The sequence below is a fragment of the Ruditapes philippinarum genome, unplaced genomic scaffold (assembly GCF_026571515.1).
Source record: "Ruditapes philippinarum isolate M1 unplaced genomic scaffold, ASM2657151v2 ctg746_1_1_1_1, whole genome shotgun sequence".
Classification (NCBI taxonomy): domain Eukaryota; kingdom Metazoa; phylum Mollusca; class Bivalvia; order Venerida; family Veneridae; genus Ruditapes; species Ruditapes philippinarum.
The window spans coordinates 114,324-135,303 of NW_026862339.1; the positions used below are offsets into that span (position 1 = coordinate 114,324).

The 20,980-nt window shown below is 32.8% G+C and overlaps 2 protein-coding genes across 5 annotated transcripts in view; one reads left to right on the plus strand and one right to left on the minus strand.

Annotated features, from left to right (window-relative positions):
- LOC132718741 (uncharacterized) overlaps positions 1-845 on the minus strand; it is a 42,454-nt gene extending 41,609 nt beyond the window's left edge. Inside the window, exon 1 of the mRNA XM_060702467.1 lies at positions 680-845. The gene's annotated coding sequence lies outside the window, so the exon portion shown is untranslated. The remainder of the gene's footprint in view (positions 1-679) is intronic.
- The window catches only part of LOC132718740 (calcium uptake protein 3, mitochondrial-like), a gene marked incomplete at its 3' end in the record, with an annotated part of 89,597 nt that overhangs the window by 28,819 nt on the left and 39,798 nt on the right, over positions 1-20,980 (plus strand). For all 4 annotated transcript variants that reach the window (XM_060702460.1, XM_060702463.1, XM_060702464.1 and 1 more), the window contains 1 exon segment: positions 7,814-7,924. In XM_060702460.1, coding sequence (XP_060558443.1) covers positions 7,814-7,924 — 111 coding nt within the window.

Genomic DNA, 20,980 nt, shown 5'->3' on the forward strand with positions numbered 1-20,980 from the left:
TGATTATTATAATGAAACATTTCAAGTTTATAAACCCTTTAATACCCTGCTGGAATTTAAATAAATGATTATTTTTTTGTGTTGCCAAGGCCAGCCTTCACACCCGGCATTCTGACCAGGCCCTGTTGACCAACTTTTAAATTTTCATCTTGATATCTCCTAAAACTGATAATGGACAGTTCCAAAAATGTAAGCTGGACAAGCCCATTTAAGAAACACAGCAGGTTAAAGGTTAAAATAACAATTATATTTTTGATCACATAATGTCTCTGTCTCTTATAGATAACATTTGACCCTTTGATTTCTTATAATAATCATGTTAACTGGGGGTTGAAATATATTGCCGATTTTGATACGAAAAGGAGAACATAATTAGTCAGTATTGACACATAATAAATGTCAAATGTTTCTATATCAAATTTTATTGCACGAGGCATAATTGGCATTCTATTTAAAGAAATTTCCCTCCCCACAGTACTTGTAAACAGCTGATTTATATGGCCGCCATTTTTAAATACCTCGCCAGTTTTGAATACACCCATTCATCAGTTTTCGTAATTCATGAAAATAGAACGATTCAAATTCTTCTTCCACTCAAATATATTTACATATTTGATTTCTAATCTTTGATCATAATTTGATAAAAGTATGCCAATTATTTTGTTTTATTATCACCTACCTTGTGATCTGATATCTGCAAAACGCTGAATTGGCTTTAATAAATTCCGTTAAAAGTGAATTCAATAGAATGCCATTTACATTATTCAATGTACGTATTTAGCTTCTATATACATTATTTGATATTCCGTGATAAATATATATTTTTTGTCAGGGATGTCGTCTTTGCTTTACCGCTATATGATAAGCTCGGGACACCCACACGATTCACCAGAAAACCAGTCGCACACATGTGTTGTGAAATGTTCATTATAAAAAAATAATCTTAAGTGTTAAAGGTATAGAGAATGTTTATATATGTATATATATATCTATGTCTGTGCAAACATCGACTTTACCTTATGAGGCAGTAATAATAGGTTTATTAATAGAACAATCCTAACACTGCTAGAGAAAGGTTGGTGGTTCTACTCAGGTACTTCTCTGAGTTTACCTTAAACATTGCACAGTGGGCATCTTCGGTCTTATTCCTTCATCAATAAAGCTTGAAAGTCATATTTCCATTTTGCTTTAAACCTTTTGTCCTTCAGCCATATAAGTTCTTCCATTGCTTGTTGCAAGTTTTGCAAGGGCAATGGCTGCAATCAAAATTCTTATCTGAAACATTTCCATTTTTCTTGCTGTTCAAAACCTTTTCTGATGATGCAGTCAATCATTTTCAGACATTTATACACCTGAATCAGGTTTGGTTAATTCATTGGGCAATTTAAAATGCAATGACCATGACCTTGATACTTGAGCAGGTCATTTTTAAGCCTTGTTAACTGCAAATTGGTCCTTCGAATAATATCAAAGGTTGTCCTTGACATTTGATAAGCTCAGTTTAATTTTTTCAGGATATATTTAATTTGTGTGAAGTATTGTGTCCTTGACCTTTCATCAGTTTTACCAAAGGTGACTGTAAGCTTTTGCACTGACTCTTGACCTTTGACTTTTGCACTGACTCTAGACCTTTGACAGAGGTTTTAACTGGAAGTCAGTTAATATGGACCAAAGTATTCTTGAATTTGATCTTTGGTTGATAATGTATGTCAGTTGACCCTTTGTTTGATTTTTTCCAATTGACCTCCTTTTTGTGTCCTTGACCTTTAGTTAGTATAAAGACCAGTCTATGATAGTTAAATTCGGTTGACTGGTTTTCAATATAAAATTAAATTTTCATTGATTTATAGAAGATTTTCCAATAATTTCAGTGTATGTTTTTTGCATTTTAAAATGTCTTGCCAAATTTAGGGGTTTAAATGTCCAATATTCTTGTTTAGTCAACAGAAAGTAGATGGGAAAATAAAAGGTGTTGTATTTTAAACTTTGTACAAATATACACCTTACACCTTTAATGTAAATCATGACGTTTGAATTCATGCCAGATTTTTTTTTTTGAAAGTGAAAGTACATCAACATTTTGGAGGGTTATCAATTGTGATAAAAGGAAGATATAGCAAGTAAAGATTTTGTGAATGAAAGCTCATTATATAGATCATATCGGTCATGTGACCCCCGCTTTGACTTAATCTCTATGTTCTCATTCAAATACACGAAATTCAATGTATTACATATAGAAATGCATAATATGGTACATATGAGTGAATATATATATATGTATATATATATATATAATACACACACTGCTGCGATAAAAAAAAGATTTACTGGTTCTACATAATGTCCTCATTCTTTATTTCATGATTTTAGATAGGATTGTTTGATTAATGAATCCAGTAGCTAAAATTTGTTAAATTTTAAATAACTATGAATTGTATTCAGCACATGGGCATGTGTTGTATTTGAAAACGGTGGATATATATTTTTTAAAAAATTGTGTTGGCTTTAACTTGATTAAAGTACAGAACTACCCATTCCCCTAGGGTTTAACATTCTGTTTTGTGTCAACTGATAAAAAAGTGCATGTATATTAAATAAGATTAAAGCCTTACAAAGCCTACCGATCATTTTCTTTTGCCTTTTTCCAGCACATGGAATCAGAGGTTACGTGCCAATGATAAAGGTTCACAATATGGTTCTTTCCTGTCCACAGAAAACTGCAAACCTAATAATTTAAAGTTTGAGTCTGTATATGCCAGTACACCTTTTGGTGTGGTCTCCATTCAGCATTATTGACAATTACTTGACGCTAACATTGGTAACTGTGAGTTTACAACGGGGTAAAATCAGAAATCCTTTGAAAATATTCTAATCTACCATCGCTTGTAACTTTTGTCTGACCAGTTTTCCTAGCAATTTCATGTATTTGACCATACCTTTCATATTGGGTAGATAAATACCTCTGAGTTGAATTTGGGGTCACATGATACTTAAGAATAGATTTTTACACTTTTGCTTATGGCCTTCAGTCATTGACATGTTTTTACATATTTGGAAGATACATACCTTTGGTAGTTAGGGGTCACTTGGGTCAAGGTCATTGGTTGAAAAATCTGATTTTTCCACTTTCGTCTTTCATATTTGGTAGGAGGTATTACACCTTGGAAGGAGTAACAGGTCACTTGGGTCAAGGTCACTGGTACTTAAAAATAGAAGTTTATGACCACTTGCTTACATTCAGTTAAAATCAATGCTCTAGGCCACTGGCAGACGTCAAAGAATCAGTGTAATGCCTGGAGAAAGCAGTTTTTAGAGGTTGTATTTATATAATAATAAGTAATCAAAGTAAGTGAAAGTAAAAATGAAACCTTTTTGTTTTTTGCACAGTTATCATTTCAGTTTTTTTAATACCAAAAAAAAAACCCACAAAAAACAAAACATCTTAAGCCAAAAAGGAAACAAAAAGTTTTTTTTTAAGAATAATGGCGATGTTTAATGAATTTGGCTGTGTAAGAGAGCTTGTCTATATCATACAAATGGGGACGTGTGACAAAACAACAGCTTTATTGTTTAGTGTTCTTTCAAAAAATATATTTTATAGCTTATTAATAAGACTTGTGATGATTAATAGGAAAAAATATCAATTTTCCCGATTATTTTCCCAGGCTAGTTCTTTGTTCGAAGGATTTCTATAAGGATTGATGATCTATGGTAAAATCTATTTTACCTACAGTCGTTCCTTCGTTGCTAGATAAAACGCCAGTTAAGCATGTTTTATATACTTTTCTCATAGACATAGCAAAGATAAAGATTTAAATCGCTCAACCTTTGATAACTGGTTTAAAAACCTGTTTTATAGCGTTTGATTTAGGGATTGCGATATTTGGAAAGCAAGGTATTTCGTTGATAAAGTATAATATGAATGAAGTCTTGTTGAGTGTTTTAATGAATGAACCTTGGTTACTGTCACGTAAGAAAACATGCGTTGCGCTGGCTTTTAAAATTTAGATGCATTATTAACAAGTGCACTGCACAATTGATGACTTAAATTTATCAAGATTTTGATTATGCCGTTCAAAAAGGTTACGTTTAACTCAATGGCAGATTTAATTTGATTTTGGTCAGGAGTTACCTAATACATTGGATCATGGAATTTTGTAAAAATTGAAGAACATTAATTATAGCTTATAAGCCAAAGCTCCATAAGAGAAAAGATGCTTTACAAAATGTAGTCAGACTGAGTTCAACTTTTAGTCATGTTAAAATTGCCTTATGCTTCATTTGCATCCCACTAAAAACTTTTTAAAGGACTTGTCACACTTTGGAAATTTGAAAATGTCTGTTATCAAATGTTCGAGATTTTGAAGCACAAGAAGAAGTTCAGTCAGGCTGCACAGACATGTTGTCTATACCCTTGCCTGTGTTTTACTGCTGGCATTACACAGTAAATACAGAATGTGGAGAGGGCTGTACTGGAATCAATTTGTCCTGTTTGGTCCATCCATATGTCTCAATAATGTCAGCTATATAATTCTTATAACCTTTGAAGGATTTTCTTCAAACTTGGCTCAAATGTTCACCTTGATAAGACCTTGTGTAGAATTTAATTGTGTCAGCACAAACTCAAGGTCACATTTCAAGGTCACATTTCAAGGTCAAATGTTGGACAATATCAGATGGAGGTATAGGTGACAACTGCATCTTTTTCTTTCCGGCAGGGATATTTATAATATTTACGTGACTTTGAATACAAATAACCATTTAAGTAAACTGCAGACATTTCACTCATAAAATTAAAGCTTTTTTCAACTGATCAAACAATTAAAAAAAAAAAAAAATCATCCGGAAAGTTTTATTACTTCAAGATTTATGCCTACAATTTTTTTTTAAAAATAAAAAAAAAAAGAAATTGTCATTAATATAATATACAAGGTAAATGGGACGTGAAATTGACAAGTCTACGTAAACAGACCAGTATAATATTCTTACTCTCCTGTCTGTATTTGTATTGCACTAAATTTCAAAAGATAAAAACACTTGAAATTTTTTTTTGCAAGGTTTGTTATTTAACCATACATAACATAGATTATATAGCCTATATTGAGTAGATATTTTGATTATTTTATTTTGATTTTTGCAAGAAAGTTTAATGTTTTTTTATAAATAAAAGAAGCAAAATTTGATATGGCACAAAAAAGTTTTATTTTACTTTTGTCAGGGTACTTTTAATTAATGAAATTTTCATTATATTTCCATTATTTTCATTACTGTTCAAATTGAAATCCCAGGTGTGTAGTATTGAAGGATATATGGAACTTTAGCCCAATGCCCTGTGAAAGTGATGGAGCCTTTGCTACCAGTTTAGAGCCTCCACATCCATGTCAGACTTCCCGAAAGTAAAAAAAAACTGTCAGACATTCGGTCTGACAAACCATGAAAATCTGTCGGACCGAAACGAAATCTGTCAGACCAAATAAAATTGATCAAAATCAAAGAAAAACTTGTGTTTGTATTTCTAAGACACTTTTTGTTTTTAATTTTTTCGCCATACAAATCGGCACATTCCGTACAGTGCATTTACATCTCCTCCCTGTTATACACCAAAGATTCATGGTCCTGCTTCCATTTTTCATTAAATTTTGTCTCAGGTCTATTCTTTTCATCCTTTTATTGCTGTTCTGCACGCTCCTGACGTTTTTTCCCAGGTGTGTCAGCTTTAGCGACGCCATTTTGTATACATGCGGCTTGGATAAAAGCCGGACATTCGGACCGATCCGGAATAAAAAAACGTCGGACCTGATCAAAATTTATCGGACATGTCCGTCGTACCGACGTATTTCGGGAAGTCTGCCATGTAGTCTTACCAGACATTGTATACTGAAAACTTGAAATTTTCATCTGATTTCCCAATAATTGATTGTAGACAATCCCAATAACGAAAGCTGGGCAAGTCCAATTAAGAAATTCAAGGGTTTGACTAAATTCTATTTTTTATTTATTAAAATAAATGAACTAGAAAAACAGGCATTGAAAGATATTATGAAATCATGCTTCAATGCAGCTTCAATGCAGCTTCCTTAACTGTATTTTTATGCTGGTGATTATAAGAACTTGCCTGAAGTCAATTTCTAGTCAGCGCTTACGTGAAGTCTTATACTTCAGTAGATAAACAAATTGCATCTCATATGGATGTTGCTTGTTGAAAAATGAAAAATTGGCTCTAAGAATTTGTTGGAGTGTAAGTTATTCATTTGTTTTATAATCACTTACACTCAAACAGCTTTGTGTCATAATTTCAGCATTAACCCTTTGAAACTGTTGGAACTGAAAATGATAAACGTTTGCCATCAGTATAGAGCTAGGTTTAATAGGCTGTACTGTTTATGAATTATGATTTTTTACTTTTTACGGAACTTTTTAATGATCTGTATTCCCATGTTTTCCCATAATAATGCTTTACTGTTTCTTTAATTCTTTTGGCTAATAAAATATTTCAATATAATGATTTTAAGTATAGCAGCGCGGTTTTAATCTGGGTCACACATAAAATTTCTACCCTAGTTTTGATTTTTGGCTTCATATAGAAGTAGGTAAAGAAAAATTCTTCTTATCGGCAATGAAATATTTGTATGGACTCCCGAATTTTTGCTATCAAAATAACACTCTATTTATCATATCATTTATGTTGGCACATATGCATATCATGTCTTTCATGCTAAATGCTTGCAGTGCGTTCCGCTCAAACTCTTTGGTAATTAGAGTTTTGCATCAAACGTTTGAATCGGAAATCTTTGCACCTTTCCATAGTTATCAGTAAAAATGAGGGTGTAACTGTTTTTACAGGTCTAATGGTCAATTTATAAGGTGCACACGTATTATAAAGTTATATATTTATTGTACATTTTTATCATAAATAGAGATTTATAATAGGATTGTCAGTGTATGGCTTCTTGTTTGATAAAAATGAAAAAATTTGTGTCCAAAAATGATTTCATTGATATAAAATGTGAACCACAGAGCATCATGGGTGTTTTGTTACATTTTAGTTTAGTAATTAGGAACATGATATATCAGGTATAAAAGATATGATTCTTGGCCATATCATTTGTTCCTAACAAAATCTTAGTGTGAAAAATATATGATTTGATCAGATAAAGACTGTTACCATTAAAGTAGTTTTTTTTTTGCTTATTTACTTATAGCTTGTCTACCTTTTGCCTCTAGAAAAAAAAACAATTTGAAAGCATAATGAAATCAATTATAATTTTGGTCTTGCCCTTTATAACATTGTAATGAAGACCAGTCTAAACTCCAAATCTTATACTATTGGTTATTTAGGATGAACAACCAATCAAATCCTTTGTTAGAATTGGAAGCTGATGAACAGCCAATCAGATGGCTTGATAATGTTAGACTCAGGTCTTTGAATTTTAAAATTTAATAACTCTTATCCTGCTGAAACAAGAAATGATGAGTCTTTACCAAAAACTATCGAGCCAGATTGGCCTGCACGTCCATGCAGTCTGAACATGCTCTATACTGTTGGGTGACTCTCTTTTAATTCAAATTGTCATCTTGTCATACCCCCAAAATTGATAGAGGACATTTCCATAATGTAAGATTGACATATACTTGTACTTGTAAAAAATTCCATTATAGGTTAATATATGTACATTTATTTCTATTTAGCAGGTCTTGCAATGTGTTTGGTGTTAGGAGATTGATGAAAGGTATTGACCTAATTGTGTGCAATATTGGTAAGAACTTCTATACATGTATATATTTTAATTTCATTTCTAATGTTATATTCCAGCTCGTATTGGACGCACCAATTTGACACCACAAGAAGCAACAGAATGGCTCAAGAATACGCCACCAAAGCGAAGGGGATCGAAAAATCTATTCCGATCCATGCATGACAAGGGTAATTTTTTCCCTTTGTACATTATTATGCCCCCCTTCAAAGAAGTGGGGGTTTTTAAATTTCTTTGCATTTGTCTGGTGGGGGTCTTTCCGGGCCCTAGAACCCCCAAAAGGTTTCCCCGGGGTTTTCTTTAAAAATGCTTAGCCTAGAATTCAAAAATTTTGGTTTTGATATTCTTCAAACAAATTTGAAAAGACCCTATTGATTTTTGGGGGGAAAGGCAAAAGGGCCATTGAATTGTTTGGAAAAAACGGTTTCCGAGTGGGTAATAAAAGCCCTTTGGGTAGGAAAATTTCAAACTTGGTATGTTTAAATTTTTCCTAACCCGCAATGACCCCCATTGATTAAGGGGTCAATGGGTCAAAGGTCAAGGTCAAATTGACTTTGTAGGTAAAAACGGTTTCCGATCATTAACTTGACAACCCATGGGCTGTTGGCCCTCAAACTTGGTAGATTCATTGATCTTGGCCAGTAGATGACCCTTATTATCAAAGGTCAAGTTTGAATTGGCTTTGTATTTCAAAATGGGTTTCTATCCCATAGACCCATGACCGTCAAGCTTTACAGATGCATTGCTTCTGTTTAGAAGATGACCTCAATTGATTGTTTGGCATTAAGGGGTCAGAGGTGAAGTAAACATTGACCTTATAGGTAAAAATGCTTTCTGATCAATATCCCAACTCATGGGCCCTTTACCTTCAAACTTCACAGGTGCATTGGTCTAGGCCAGTAGATAACCCCTATCGATTTAATCGTCAAAGGTCAATGTCATTATTGACCTTGTATGTAAAGACTGATTTCTGACCAATAGCTCAAGAAACTCAAGTTGCCTTGGTTGAATATTTTTTATCAAAAAAAAAACCTTTTTTTTTTGGTATACACATTTTCAAGGTTTATGTAATATAACCAACTTTGCTGTCATTAATGACGCGCCATACATGATTCATAAAATTTATGCATTTATTATTTTGGTAAGATTTGTAATAACTTTGTCAAAAAAATTGCCTGCACACAACTTTTCCCGGTAACAATTTACCTGAGTGACTTAAGTCATGACCCAGTAATAAACCCTTATTGATGTTTTTGGTCACTAGTCAAAAGTCAGTCATAATAACCTGGTCACATGACTAATTGGCTGCCGATAGGTCGCATACGTGTTTTACAAACATATCTTGTTTAAATTATCCTTTGTAAAAAGCCAGTCAACACTGAGGTCACTCATAATCAAATTTTGGTAGCAACTTTAGAACATTTGTTTATCTTAATAAGCAAGACAATTCCATTCCAAGATTATCACTTGGTTCGTAAGTGCGGAAAAAGGGACCCCGGGAAAAAGAAAAAAAATTAAATTTTTTGTCGTCATCCATGAAATTTTTAAGTATCCCCTTATTTTAAAAAATTTTTTAAAAGGGGGCTTTGAAAAGGGAACCTGGAAAAATGTAAAACCCTAAAGCCCCAAATTTTAAACACAAAATTTTGAAAGTATATTAATGGAGTAAATGCCTTTTTTTGAAATAAAAAATAAAAGAAAGTTTGTTTTGCGAAAATAAGGTTTCCCTTCAAAAGGTTTTAAAATGCATGGGGGGTTTTCACTTTTGATTTTGAAAAAGAAATGTCTAACAGACGTAATTTTGGGTTCAAAACCCCCGAAAAAGTGTTATAAAGTTACAATTATTTAGGGTTTTGCCCGGGAAAATCAATTACAAAACATAATAAGTTAAAAAAGGAAAAGTCGATGGTAAATAATAAATTTTTTGTTTAAAATTGTTGTAAACAGAAAAAAATGTGAATGATTTTGTGGTATGGCGACATTGAAATTATTTGAAGATATTTTTTTTTGTATCAATGTATTATTAATATGATTTCATTCATATTTCATTTATTTAAAACCACAAAGTAATAAGAAATACCAAAGACATTTTTAAACAAATCTATATAATAAAGTTAAAGAAAAGTTAAGATAAGTATATTTATTCCATTTTTCTTTCTGTGCTTTGTTACTGCTTCAATTAAGTGTTTTTTTTGTCAATTTTACAAAAAGTAATTTAGCGATCAAAATAAGGCCTAAGTTTTTTATCGATCGCAAAGCTATCGTGGAATCGCCCACGTTAGAGTCTATGTAAATCATCTTAACATATTTGTGGTTTTAGAATTTTGCTGACTATATATATCATATTATTTTGCAATTTTCAATGCTGGATATATACCGACATTGTAAATATGTATGTTTGATTTTCATCATAAAAATGAATTTTACTTGTGACATTAAAAATGTACTTAAGCTTCATCCTTGAGTAAAATTATTTTACTCACAGAAATTTATTGAAATCTATTAAAATTTTTTAGAAAAAAGTTTTTTTTGAAAAAAAGCTGAATGAATTATGTTTTAAAATAAAGTATTGGCTGCTTTCCTATAAAAACAAATTTTAAAATTTGGGCCTTTCCCTTAAAAAAAAAAGCCAAAAATTTTAATGAAATATTATTCTATTGGGGACCTTTCTGTTTCCCGAAATTTTTAACCTAGCAAAGAAGTTTAAAATAGGAAAAATTTAAACTTTCCTTTCTTGGGAAGGGGTTTAAATTTTATTGGAGACCGGCCAAATTTTTTTATGGCTCAAAAAGCAAGTCAAGTTTTTCATATTTATTTATATCAGTGTCCTTTTATTTTCATCACCAGATTATTATGAAGCAGGTACTTGTCCATTGTCATGATCAGATACTTGCCAAATGTCATGACCAAATATTTGCCCATTGTCATGACCAGACATTTGTTCCTGGTTTTGTTTTGTCAAAATTTGCCTCTTGCCATTTGTCATGACTACATACCAATGTCATCTCCAGACATTTCTCCCTGGTCCTTGTTTTGTCAAGACGTGCCTCTTTTTTGCCCATTGTCATGGCCAGACATTTTTAATTGCCATGGCCAGACACTTGACTATTGTCATGATCAGATACTTGCCAATTGTCATGACCAGACATTTGTTCCTGGTCTTGTTTTGTCAAGATGTACCTCTTGCCCATTGTCATGGCCAGACATTTTTAATTGCCATGGCCAAACATTTTCCTATTGTTATGATCAGACACTTGCCATGTTATGACCGATTTTTTGCCCCTGTTTAAAAAAAATCCCTTTTTGTTGAAAACCCCGAAAAACCCTTTTTTCCAAAGGGAAAAAACTTGCCTTGGGCATTTTCTAGACAGTGCCCGTTGCCATTGGGCCGACTTGCTTTTTTTGCCATTAGAAACCCCTTGTGTGTTTTTCAGGGCCGGGCCCCCTTTTTCCCTTTTGGCCTGACCCGAATTGGGTGTTTTCATGAAAAACATTACCTGTTTCATGACCCAGCACTTGTCCCTTGTCATAATAAACATTTTAATTTTTCATACCCGCAAATATGTATAAAAAGCCCGAAACTTGCCCGTTTCCCTGACAAAACATTTCCCGTTGCCCTGACCAACTTGCCCGTTGATGACCCGCATTTTGCCCGTTTTTCATGAAACACTTGCCTTTTCCTGGCCAAAAAATGTCCCGTGCCCTGGGCCCGACATGTGGGTGTTAACAAAACCAGACATTATCGGGTTTTCATGAGACTTTTTTTTGCCATTGCTAGCATTTGCCCGTTTTTCTGACCAACTAGGGCTATTTTCATTTACCAACCCCTTTTGGTATTTTTTCATGACCCGACCTTGTTTATTGTCATGAAGTCAAAGGCTTTGTCAATGACCCGACACTTGGGCTTTTGTCATGACCAGCCCCGGTTTCAAATTTTATGACAAACTTGTTATTGTTTAGATCAGAAATTTCTATTGGGATGAAGAAATTTGTCTATTGTCATTAAAACACTTGGCTATTTTTATGACCCCCCACTTGGGTATTGTTGCAACCCCTTGGGGCTAAATTTTCTGAAAAACTTTTGGGTATTGGGTTTACCCCCCATTGGTATTGTAATGATCAGAAATTGTCTATTGTTTTGACCCGACCTTTCTATTGTCATGCCGACACTTGCTATTGGGCTGATAGACACGGGTATTTCCCTAAAACATTTCTATTGTTATGCCGACATTGGCTTTTTTGTCATGATAGACACTTTTTATTGTATGGCCAGGCAATTTTTTTATTGGCATGACCCAAAATCTTGTTTTTTGTCCAAAACCGACACTTGTCTTTTGTTTTTGAAAGGCACTTGTCTATTTTCATACCAGAATTTTTAATGGTCATGACCCAGAACCTTTTTTTTTGTTGACCAAACCCCTTTTGGTATTGTTATGACCCGAAATTTTAGTAAATTTCATGAAACCCGACCAATTGTTTATTTTCTAAACCCCCCACTTTGGTAATTTTTCCCTACCCCCACTTGGCTATTGTTTTTGGGGCAAGAAAATTTTTCTATTGTAAAGTTCAGACATCTTGTCTAAAGTCATGATCAGACACTAAGTCTTGTCTATTGTCATGACCAGACACATGTCTATTGTCATGACCAGACATTTGTCTATTGTCATGGTCAAACCGTTGTGCCTGGTCTTATTTTGTAAAGATCTGTCTTTTGCCTATTATCATGTCTAGACACTTGATCATAATATATGTAAGTAAACCCTTATTCATTTCTGTAATTGGATGTTTGTCCATCATGGGCCATTCCACTGCCTATGGAAAAAAGCCCTGTAAATGTGTCTAGAAATTAGTCCTTATGATACAGCCTTGTCTTCATTATCTTTTTAGAGTACAACGGAAATATAATTATAATTATCACCTATTCATACAAGTGCATTTGAGTAAAACATAAATGTATTCACACTGAAGTCTTGACTCTTTGATTTATTGAACGTTATGGACTACTTATGAGACGAGTCTTATGGTTTCTCCATTACTCCACTTTTGCTAAAAAGTAATACAAATTATTTATGAAGAACAATAGGCAAGCATTGCTTGTTAACCAATTTGCACTCAGGGAAAAACGTTCATTACATTTTTATATGGAACCATTAACAGTAAGTGTTTAAGATGTTCTAATTATGCACAGGTGCTGCTAACTTATATCATTAATTAAATTATGATCAAAAAGTGATTTATAAACAGAGAAATAAGTTGGTAAATTAGAGATTGGGTAATTGCGCTTGTAGAGTAAAATTACGAGTAATTTACACAAATTTTGTAAGGTAAGGATTAGAAATTGATCTGGTCTTGAATGAAAGCATGTGGATTTCTAAGTACAAAAGTGAGTAGAAACGTTCCATGTTACGCTATGATGTGTATGTTGCTTTGAAGGTGGTTAAGAAGGAACGCCTTGCTTGTAAATGAAACTTGCACGAAAAGTACTCTTGTTGCAATTTATAATGTTCAGACTAACGTGCTGGCAGTTGGCATTAAAACTTAACTAAAGTACTTGCGTGGGCTATTGAATTCACGACTGCGAGGAAGCTTAGTTCACCAGCTGAAATGTTCAGGAAAGTTGCTGCTTCTATCAAAATGGCACTTTGGAATGCCTAAAATCACGTACCCAAGAATGTGTCTGAGTCTTTTTTTTTTCCAGGAAACAGTTCATATTGCCTAAACTCAAAAGGACAGTTTTCAGGTAATTACTGCAAAATGTGAGTTTTTTTTGGACTTAAACCAACTGTCAATTGAGACGTCTTTCCGCAAGTTACAGACAAAATGACCATAAAGTCTGTGACTGTAAAAGTCTGTCAAATCAAAGTTACTATGAAGCCTGTTCAATAAGTGACCATACAGCATGCACAAATAAAGTGTCCTTGAAGCCTATGGGATATTTAATACTATGAAGGCTTTATGGATAAAGTTGGTGATACAGTGACCATGAAGCCTCATTGGTATAACATGGCCATAAAGCCATTCCAGATTAGGTGACTTTGAAGCCAGTCTTTGAAGGAACCATAAATCCAGTACAGGTAAAGTTACCATAAAGTCAGAACAGAAAAAGGGACCATAGAACCAGTCCAAGTAAAGTTACCAGAAAGTCAGTCCAAGTAAAGAAACCATAAAACCAGTCCAGGCATAGGCACCATGAAGCCTATTGGTGAACCATAAAGTCAGTCCAGAAAAAGGGACCATTGGACCAATCCAGATAAAAAGACCTAAGAACCTGAGTACAAGTAAAGTTACCAAAGTGACAGTCCAAATTAAATCATAAAACCAGTCCAGACATAGGGACCATGAAGCCTGTCAGTGAAACATCAAGCGAGACAAGGTAAAAGGACAGTAAGGCTGTTGTGGAGGATGAAAACCACATGCTCGCTCAATGAAGAAAGGGTCTATCCCCACTTTGTTATCCAGAGTATATAAATAGAAATGGAGAAGAAAGTTCAGTACCTCTATTACAAAATCTCATGTGTAATAAAACAGAATAAAAAGAACATAAAAATGTATTAAAAACTTGACATAAACATTAAATGCATTTGCAGTTGATAAAACTAATTGATATCTGTTTTAATAACCTGATATTTCTACCTGTTATCAAACTCAGTTTTTCCTAACATTTCTATATTATATCCAAAAATAAAAATCAACCTACTTATTTTATAGTACATTTGTATTCTGATACAACATATTTATGTATGATATTTTTCTAATTTTTTTGATAGCATATAGATATGAAATGCTTTTATGAAACAAGGGCATGTTCTGGATAATTTTAATGATATTGCTTTTAAGTTACACATTTAAACATGAACTTAGTTTTTCAAAATCCATGTACTCTGAAATAAAATTAGAATAAAATCATGGCACCGATTATCACATGAGACAACAAGGCAGGAATGGATTCTGGGTTGGAGAGTCTCTGTGGCTGAGTGATAAAGTTCACAGTCTCTGATTCACTTGCCTCTCGTTGCATTTCAGGGTATGAATCCAGACACGGTCGCGATTAAAGGAAGGTTATCTACCTTACAGAAGGTTATCGGTGGTTCTACTTGGGTGCCTGCTTGTGCCTGAAATAGATTATCCCACCAAGTGGCTGTCATTTTCTCCTCCCACAGTTAAAATTCATTTTTTGTGGGGGAGTAAATTTTGGAATGGTCGTAAATGAATAACAAAAAAAACTGGGCTTATTGTGAAATTATGTGAATGATTCATCACACAATAGCATTGATGATTTTGAAATGGACAGTGTACTTGAACACTTCTGAGGTTTAATATATAGGGAATGTAAATGATTTAAAAGTTGGTTAGAAGGATGAAATACTGTCCAGGGAAAAGCCACAGACACCTCTTCACGCTCTTGAATTAAATGAACCAAACATGCTCAAGATATCTTTCTGCTTTTGTAAAGGGTCATAAATTTAGCATGAATTATTTTTTATGCATGTTTAAGTGTACAAATTTGTGAATCATTTTGAAGTAAAATTCATGTACTTTTAAAGTGTAGGTTCCTGAACACTCGACTGCAAGAAAGAAAAGTTTTCAAGGAACAAAATTATGTGGGAGGAAAAATTTGCACTTTTGAAAAAACAATTTTTTTAAAAAATATTAAATAAATGAGCCGCGTCATGACAAAACCAACACAATGGGTTTGCGACCAGCATGGATCCAGACCAGCCTTTGCATCCGCGCAGTCTGATCAGGATCCATGCTGTTCGCTATCAGTTTCTCTACTTTCTATAGGGTTTTTAAGCGAACAGCATGGATCCTGATCAGACTGCGCGGATGCGCAGGCTGGTCTGGATCCATGCTGGTCGCAAACCCATTATGTTGGTTTTGTCGTGACACGGCTCAAATCAGGTTGAAATCTTGAGCAAATATTTTGTTTGATAATGCTATGCTGTCATTATAGAATTTTTCTTTATTTTTCTCTATCTCTTCTTTTCATTTTCAAATACAATATTAATTAAAAATGTTGATAGCTTACGTACCTCGACTTGATAATTTGAAATGTTTTTATAAAACTGGTTAGATGTGGTTTTTAGTGTAGGCAAAAACTGCAAACTGTAAGTAAAATATCAGTACATTGATTAATTTTCAGAAGAAAAAAAATATCATCAAATAAAAGCCTTTTTAAAATATTAAATAATGTCATTTTAAGTATTTTTGTTTTTGTGTGAGATATATTTTTCCTGATTAGTCATGTATAAGTCATGTTGATGCAATCTTTGTTAAATTATTGCAGGAAAATACATGATTACAATATCTTAGTTCTTCATCCATTGAATAAATATTACAAATGTGACAGGCCAAATACCTTTATCACCTCCCCTTAATTACAATTAACACATTCTTGAATAGATTACCTCCCTTTAAAATGGCTCCACTACATCTCACAGGCTTAAAAGTTATAGTTCCTTGTTAAAATGTGTGAAAAAAACCAATTACATTAAAACATATTAGGCACTTTATAAAGATGTGCTAAGTATATCATTGGATTATATCAACATAATTTGTAAAAATATTGATAAAAGGGATTTAACTTAGAAAAATAGGAGATTATCCCCCCCTTATAATGGAATTAATAAGCGAAAATATGCAGGATAATCCTTTTATAAAGATATTAAGCCCCATTTAGGGAGATATCAATTTTAGGGTTTGTTAGGTTTCACAGCTATTTTTAAGGAAAAACAAAAGAGAGAAAAGTCTGAAAACGTTTTAATATTACATAATAGAAAGAAAAAAAAATTATGTTTGAAAGCATATTTTATTAAGATTTTAGGGATAAAAATGTAATAAAAGATAAACAGTGTCAAAATGATGAAAATCTAAAACAAAACTATTTTATTGCATTATTATAGTTTGAAATATTTTGGTTGCATTAATATTGCACTTAATTTTTTTTGCCTTTGTGATAAATAAAGGATAAACCTAGATTAAAGACAGTGCCAATATTGAACATAAAAAATCTTTTCTTCGAATTACATAAAAAATCTTTTCTTCGAATTAACATATTGATATGATCTTGTACCTTTAAGTTTGTATGTGCATGATATTGTAAATGATTTTCTTCTCCAGCAGTCTATACAGGTGGCCTCTTGAATTGTGCCTGAAATAATACAAAAAAGAGCAACTGAAGTCTTACTGGAAATTGCTATATCATAATGTAACATTACATTTTGTGTGTGCAAGAGATAATTGAGCCGCGTCATGACAAAACCAACATAGTAGGTTTGGGAACAGCATGGGATCCAGACTAGTCTGCGCCTCTGCGCAGTCTGATCAGGATCCATGCTGTTCGCTATCAGTTTCTCTACTTGTAATAGGGTTTGTAAGTGAACAGCATGGATCCTGATCAGACTGCGCGGATGCGCAGGCTGGTCTTGATCCATGCTGGTCGCAAACACATTATGTTGGTTTTGTCATGGCACGGCTCATATATTTTTTCTGATTAGTCATGTCCAAGTCATGTTGATGCAATTTTTGTTAAATTATTGTTATTTAATTATTGTCAGTGTGTCTTAAAACCCAGAAATAACACCTAAAGATTGTTATTGTCGTACAGTGTTTTAAATTCTGGAAATCTCAGAACAAGTTTTTGAAATATTTGTGTATTGCATTTATCATTAAACAAAAGACATAGCAAGTTCTTTATAAAACATAAATTAAGAAGGGAAATGGTATATTAAATTCAAGCTTTCAGATGACTTTAAGGTTAAAATCCTAATGAAAAGACTTAGAGTTAATAGGTAGGTCTGTTATACATTATAGATATTCATATTGATAGTATTAAGTATCACACATAACATTACAAACCAGAAAAGAATTATACATTGATGTTGTTTGCAAGACAAGTGTGAGATACATAATCCAATATAAAGTGTTCTAGAAAAAAAAATTATTATTTGTCATAATAATATTCATACTAAATCACTTAGGATTTTATCAACATTTTTTTTCTTTTAAGCAGTATTTATATAATATAAATAAAGTTTATAAATAAAGTATATAATATAGTTGTTGTCAATATATTTGATATAAATTATGATCCCTGTATTTTCAGTATAACATTCTGTTGAACTACTGGGAATAGAAATTATGATTCCTGTATTTTCGTTAAAACAATATATTCTGTTGAACTACTGGGAATAGAAATTATGATTCCTGTATTTTCGTTAAAACAATATATTCTGTTGAACTACTGGGAATAGAAATTATGATTCCTGCAATTTCGTTAAAACAATATATTCTGTTGAACTACTGGGAATAGAAATTATGATTCCTGTATTTTCGTTAAAACAATATATTCTGTTGAACTACTGGGACTAGAAATTATGATTCCTGTATTTTCGTTAAAACAATATATTCTGTTGAACTACTGGGAATAGAAATTATGATTCCTGTATTTTCGTTAAAACAATGCATTCGGATAGAAATTATGATCCCCCTGTATTTTCAGTATAACATTCTGTTTAACTACTGCATCATTGTTAAGATAGCAGTCAATATGATGGTTGTTTCAAAATAATATTCTGATTTGTGTCATAAATATCAATTGAGGTCTTATTGTAATCATCATGTGACCACTTAAAAAAGAATTGGTTTAAAGTTTGTATTCTAATTGACCATAATCCAGTGCGTGGGTCGTTGGCGAAATAGTCAACAAGCCTCCAAATATGGCAAGGCTATAAAACAACTGTCTGTTATTATAAAGAAATAAAATAAACTAAGAGATTTAATGCTTTATTTCACTGGTTAGTGATTGTTACGTATTTTTTTGCCCGTATTTTACGCGTGGCTGTAATGGGCGTTCTGGTCGGTAATCGTCCATTAAGACAGATGGATGTTGAAGATGAATACCACTAATGACATCTAAAATTGTTCTCTTGCTGGTATAATTTGAAATTGTTTGTAAAGGGTTACCAATTTTTGTTTGTTGTTAGTTTTTTTGTCCATCGTGTCATTGACGTCTGTTGAACTCTTTACTGTCTGTCTCGTACATGGAAGGTGTCTCGTGTACTAAAGCTGTCTCTTGGAAAGCATTGTCCTCCTCTCTTCGGTGTAGCGAATTGCACTTTTACAGTACTGTGCCACTTTGGTGCCAGAAACTTTAAAGAGAGAAGCATAATAATTATGGTCTTTAATATTTTTAATCTTTAAAATTATCTTCAATAATGTTTAGTCTTAGGTAGACCATAAGTTTAGTTAAATCACCTTGAACTGGCTGACTTCAATTCATAGACACCCAGAAGCTGATGAGTTTTACGTACCTGTTGATAAGTTATTAATTTCTTGATTTACTTCTGCAGTAAAATGGTAACAAAAGTCTGATCTACTAATTATGTTTACCATGATTAATTCGGCAAGCATGGTGATTAATTCGGTAAACATCGCCAACTCATGGAAGGTAGTCGAGCTTTTTAATCATGCATTATAGATCTGCAAATACATAAAAAAATACTGTTGCAGTAAATTTTCATTAAAATTGCTTTTTCATTTCAAATTGCATAATAAATTTTTATAAAGAATGTAAATGAAAAAGGAAAGACTAAATGGTTAAAAGAGGGAATAAGACAAACTGTTACAGTGAATCCTGTAAGCAAGACTGTCACACAGGAATGGAAAATGGTTATAACATACAGTTTTCTCAAAAGGTAACCTCACAAAAACTTAAAATATGTTTTAATAGATGATACTCGATTGGTTTAAATAGGGGTACTCAATTCTTCAGTAAAAAAAATATATTCAAAGTTTATATGTTAAAATTTAAAAATTTAGGCTTTATGTGTGAATTTCTTATTGCAATTTTCCTCCCGTAAGCTTTAAAGTCATACAAAGTTTGGTTTTAAATTTACAAATTCAGAATTTTTGCTATAATTTGCTTTTTCCAGATCAGTGCTTGAACAAAAAAAGTTGATTTGAAATAAAAATTTTACCCCGCCTTTTTCTTCCCTATATAGAAAGCAAGTTGACAGATGTATTTCCTAAATAAACAATGTTGCAGTGCTTTGTTAAATTTCAATAGTTGTGGAGCATCCATAAATAATTGTCGAAGCGCGTGTCAGGTCCACGGGTGGTGGACATTAGACTTGATCAAGAGACTGCTGCTAGTGGCCTGAGGGGTCAAGAACTAAACACCGCTTCTCCTTTCTCAATCTAAGACATTCTTATTGAGGTTGATTTGAGCGACAGTTAAAAAACGGTTCATTTGATGTAAGGGAAAGATGAGTCAAGATAGCCATTTAAGATTGAGGTGCAATGTAGTGTTTGATTAGATGGAAAAGATCGGTTTGATTTTTGAAAAGTATTATTTTCTTTAAATTGATTGAATTTTGAACAACCCTTTTATCAACCCCTATTGCACACTGTAATGAAAGACAGGGAGACTGGTCCTTAAGTTTTGTAATTAAGTGTATTGTGATATAATGGACAACCATGGTCCCAGTCATGTTTCTCGAATTTCTAAATTAAAGCTGAAGTAGAAAATTGTCAGAAGTGTAACTTTGACTCGACCAAAGAAAATTTTGTACCAATACTAATTGTACTATTGTAATATTATAAGAACGGTTGATTGTGGAAACTGTTTGAAATTAGTGGTAAAATTTTCGAAAAGGCCAGATCAAAAAATAAGAATGATGAAAGCAAAGGTGAAAATTGCCGACTTGGTTTGATCGAGTCTGTTTATTGCAGATATTATGAAAGATGCAACATCACTCTGACATGTCTCTTCCCATTGGCTTTAAAGTAATATTCAATCTTTGACATAATTTAAGTACATGTAATGGAATCATAATGATGCCAAAGGGCCAAAAAAGTATATCTAATGTTTTAAAACAGGGGCATTGACTATTATGTCATAATTGCTGATACTGCTCAAAGAGTTAAAAAATTCTAGTGCAAAATTTAATGATCTTCAGAGGTTCACATTACTTCATTATTGAAAAGATGCTGTCTGAATATTGTTTATTCTATGATATAAACAAGATATTATATAGATTTGGCTTCCCCATGAACACAATTTTTAACAGAACATAAAAGAGAAAAGATAAAATTTTGTTACTTATCATAATTGAATGAAGCTGGAGATGCCATTTTTACCTTGCGTATTATAATGCACCAGCCTGCAGTTTCTGACTTGAGTGGGAATTTTGACTTTTTTGATTATCAACACTCTCAAACCCCAG